We start from the raw sequence: 3155 nt of genomic DNA, 5'->3' as shown, positions 1-3155 counted from the left end.
ATGCTCCCCAGTCCTGCATCCCCCCGCCATGCCCCTCGAGGATGCCCCCCGGCCACGCTTCCCACTTCGCTGCACCCCCCTGGCTATGCCCATCCCTGGCCGGGCTCCTCACTGCTGTCCCTCACTGTCCCCAGTGCTCACCACCATCGACTGGCAGGATTTGGCAGCCTGTGCCCCCAACCTCCCCACCGCCCCGGCCGGCCCTGTGACCCTGCAGCAGGTAACCCGCCCTGGCTGGGGCAGGCTTGCCCGGCCCCGGCACAGGGCACCCACCACGGGGTGGGCCTCTCAAGCCCATGGGTGCTGGCAGCACCCCCCCCCAGCCTCAGGCTTCCCACCTGTGAAATGGGCACAGTGGAGGACAGCGTCTTGTGCCACACGTTAAGATGGGTTAGTGGCAAAGGCAGGGCAGGGGGCAGGTGCCCGGGGGTGCCGGGGCTGTGGGAAGGTGCTGAGCGCAGACGGCAGCCAGCGTCAGAGCAGTATGGGCAGCAGTGGGCAGATCTGAGCCCTGGGACCCTGCTCACTGGCACATTTCCTTCACCCCTTCCAGGGTCTCTGCTTCCAGGATGAACCAGAGTTTGATTTCCAGGAGTTCAGAGAAGCTGTCGATGATTTTATATCTGGCAAGTAGATATTTTTCCTTACCTGAGCCAAACATGCCTGCATATGCATGTTAGCAGTAATGCCGTGTTCGGTCTTCTCTTTTTTTGCTTTGTTTTTGGGTTTTCGGATGCCCACCTCACTGCTTGCTCATCCCACCCTGCGACAGTGCGTAAGGCAGCGCTCCTCTGCGCACCCTCTTAGCGGGACTGGGCTGGCACTGAGCTTTCCCCCATGGGAGACAGAAATTAAATGCAAACGGATTTAGGGTGCACAGCTGACGCAGTGGAGTAAAAGCATGTCGGGACATACCGGAGGGATGCTGAGAACCGGGATGGTGTGCTGGGGTTGGGGGGGAAGAGAGGACGTGAAAACCTGCTGTCTTAGTGCCTGTGGCTGTTGCTCCAGATGCATCCACCTTAATGCCACCGCCATTGGACTGCACCGACTTCGATTTCTCACTTGGCGAGGAGGTGGCCTTTGGGCCCTGTACGCCGCAGCTGGAGAGCAGCTCGCTAGCTCAGATGCCCCCGCAGCACCTGCCTTCCCCCGAGCCGTGCTGGAAGGACCTGGCCGACAGGCACCAGAAAGGACTGGGAGGTGCCCTGGAGGCAAACAGCCAGGTAGGGACACCCAAGCCCTCCCCAGGTGCCTGCGCTGGGTTTCTCTCCCTCGCATCCTGCTGAGGTGGCTGGGTGGCCCCCGTGTGCAGCATCCCCTGGCCCCTGGGTGGTGGGGCTGTCCCACCCACCCTGTCCCCCCTTGTCCTTCGCAGCTGCAGGAGACCCTCCTGCAGAGGCAGGAAGAGCTGTCGACGCTGCGGGAGAGCAACGTGCAGCTGAAGGAGCTGGCGAGCCAGGCCAGGCAGCTGGCTGCCGTTCTCGACGTGAGTGCTGCCCACCCACCCCGTCTGGCCTGGCTGCCCCACGGCCCAGCTGGTCCCTGGGGGACAGCGCGGTGGGGGACAGGGTGCGGGGTAGGACAGGGCCACGCGATGTGCGGGGGGAGAGGTGCGGGCCGGGCCGGTGTGGCGCTGCGTGGGTCCGTGCGGTGCAGGACAGGGGGGGGTGTGGCGGGCGGGGTGGGGGTGGGGTAAGGCAGTGCGGGAGGGAGCAGGGCGGGGGGGGGACAGTGCGGTGCGGGACGGGGCGGTGGGGGGCAGGGCTGTGAGGTGCGGGACGCGGCCGTGTGGTGTGGGAAGCAGCGGTGCGGGACGGCGCGGCGCGGGGCAGCCCGCGGAAGTCGCCCTCTCTTTCCCCCGGCAGACGCTGATGCTCCCGCAACCCGCCGACGGGGCGGCCCTTCCTCCTCCTCCTTCTCCTCCTCCTCCTCCTCCTCCTCCTCCTTCACCTCCTCCTCCCGCCGCCGCCGCCGCCGGCGGCCCGGCCGGCAGGTGGGTCGGGCGCGGGCGGCCGGAGCCGCGGGAGGAGGCGGCGGGCGTGGACACCATGCTGCGGGAGGTGTCGGAGAGGTGCCGCGCCGCCCTGCGGAGCCTGGGAGGCAGCCCGGGGGGCAGCCCCACGGCCAAGCGCCCGCGGCCGCCCCCGCGCCTGCACGGCGCCTTCCGCGGGCTGCGCACCGGCCGCGCCGCTCCGCGCCCGGGCGGCGGCGGCGCAGAGGGGGGCGGCAGCCTGCGGGCGGCGCTGGGGGAGGCGGGCGGCATCCGCACCCTGGCCTTCCCGCAGGGCAACGCCTTCACCCTCCGCACCGCCGCCGGCGGGTACCGCTTCCGCTGGGTGCCGCGCTGAGACACCCGCCCCCCGCCCCCGCCAACCCCGCCACGCGTGTCCCGGGCGCGGCGGAGCGGGGCCTGCCGCAGCGTGAGGCGGGCGGGGCTCGCTCACACTCACACACACACCCCTCCGCCCCGGCGGCACGGCTCGCCCTTATTCTCTCTGGAAACGGGTATTTGCGGTCCCGTCCCGTCCCCCCCCACGGTGGCGAGAGGGGACGAGCGCGGCGGGGGCGCCCGCAGGGCGGCGGGGGCAGCGAGCCCCGGGCCCCGCCGCTGCAGCGGTGGCCAGGCGCCGGGCAGAGCTGTGGTGGTTTTCCTCGTCGGCAGCTCGCCCGCGGCAGTTTGCCCGTGAACGCAATGAATGTAGAGAGGTTAAAGGAAGATCTGCCCGGTTTTGTCCAGAGATTTTACTCGGCTGAGCAGAAAGATGTAACTTGCAGGATAAGCGACTGCGTTTGGCCGGTCTGAACATGGGCAGACCGTCCCAAGAGCTTTGAACACTGTACACCTTCCCCATCACGGAATTTTACATCCACAACGCTTACGAATTGCACTTGTGTCACTCGTGTGTGCCTGCAGGCGTGTATTTGAGCACCGTGTCATGATTAAATAGTGCTTAAGATTGCCATTTATTTGGACGGATTTACTGTAAACACAGTGTTTTGCATCAGGTATGCGTATTTGCTTTCATTAGAGCAAAGATAACAGAAAGCTGTACATCTACACAAAGTTTACTCGGCTTGATGTGCTCAAGCAGTAAATTTTAGAATAAAACATGCCGCTGTTAACGTTCAGTGGTATTATCTATCTTAAGTAA

At 65.8% G+C, this 3155-nt stretch overlaps 1 protein-coding gene across 1 annotated transcript; it reads left to right on the top strand.

The window, feature by feature from the left end:
• Nucleotides 1–583: 583 nt before the first annotated feature.
• Nucleotides 584–2351, top strand: MCIDAS (multiciliate differentiation and DNA synthesis associated cell cycle protein). Its single transcript, XM_075021651.1, has 4 exons — nt 584–626; nt 1012–1226; nt 1379–1489; nt 1869–2351. The coding sequence occupies exons 2-4, from the start codon at nt 1026–1028 to the stop codon at nt 2349–2351; spliced, it is 795 nt and encodes a 264-aa protein (XP_074877752.1). The 5' UTR covers nt 584–626; nt 1012–1025.
• The last annotated feature ends 804 nt before the right edge of the window (nt 2352–3155 follow it).

The sequence above is a fragment of the Buteo buteo genome, chromosome Z (genome assembly GCF_964188355.1).
Source record: "Buteo buteo chromosome Z, bButBut1.hap1.1, whole genome shotgun sequence".
Classification (NCBI taxonomy): domain Eukaryota; kingdom Metazoa; phylum Chordata; class Aves; order Accipitriformes; family Accipitridae; genus Buteo; species Buteo buteo.
This window is presented reverse-complemented; position numbering and strand designations above follow the sequence as displayed.

Bases quoted from the DNA above. Each gene is read 5' to 3' on its own strand.
- MCIDAS (XM_075021651.1), top strand. From the start codon at position 1,026: ATGCCACCGCCATTGGACTGCACCGACTTCGATTTCTCACTTGGCGAG. The intron at 1,227-1,378 runs GTAGGGACACCC...TGTCCTTCGCAG, and splicing joins CCCTGGAGGCAAACAGCCAG to CTGCAGGAGACCCTCCTGCA. The intron at 1,490-1,868 runs GTGAGTGCTGCC...TTCCCCCGGCAG, and splicing joins AGCTGGCTGCCGTTCTCGAC to ACGCTGATGCTCCCGCAACC.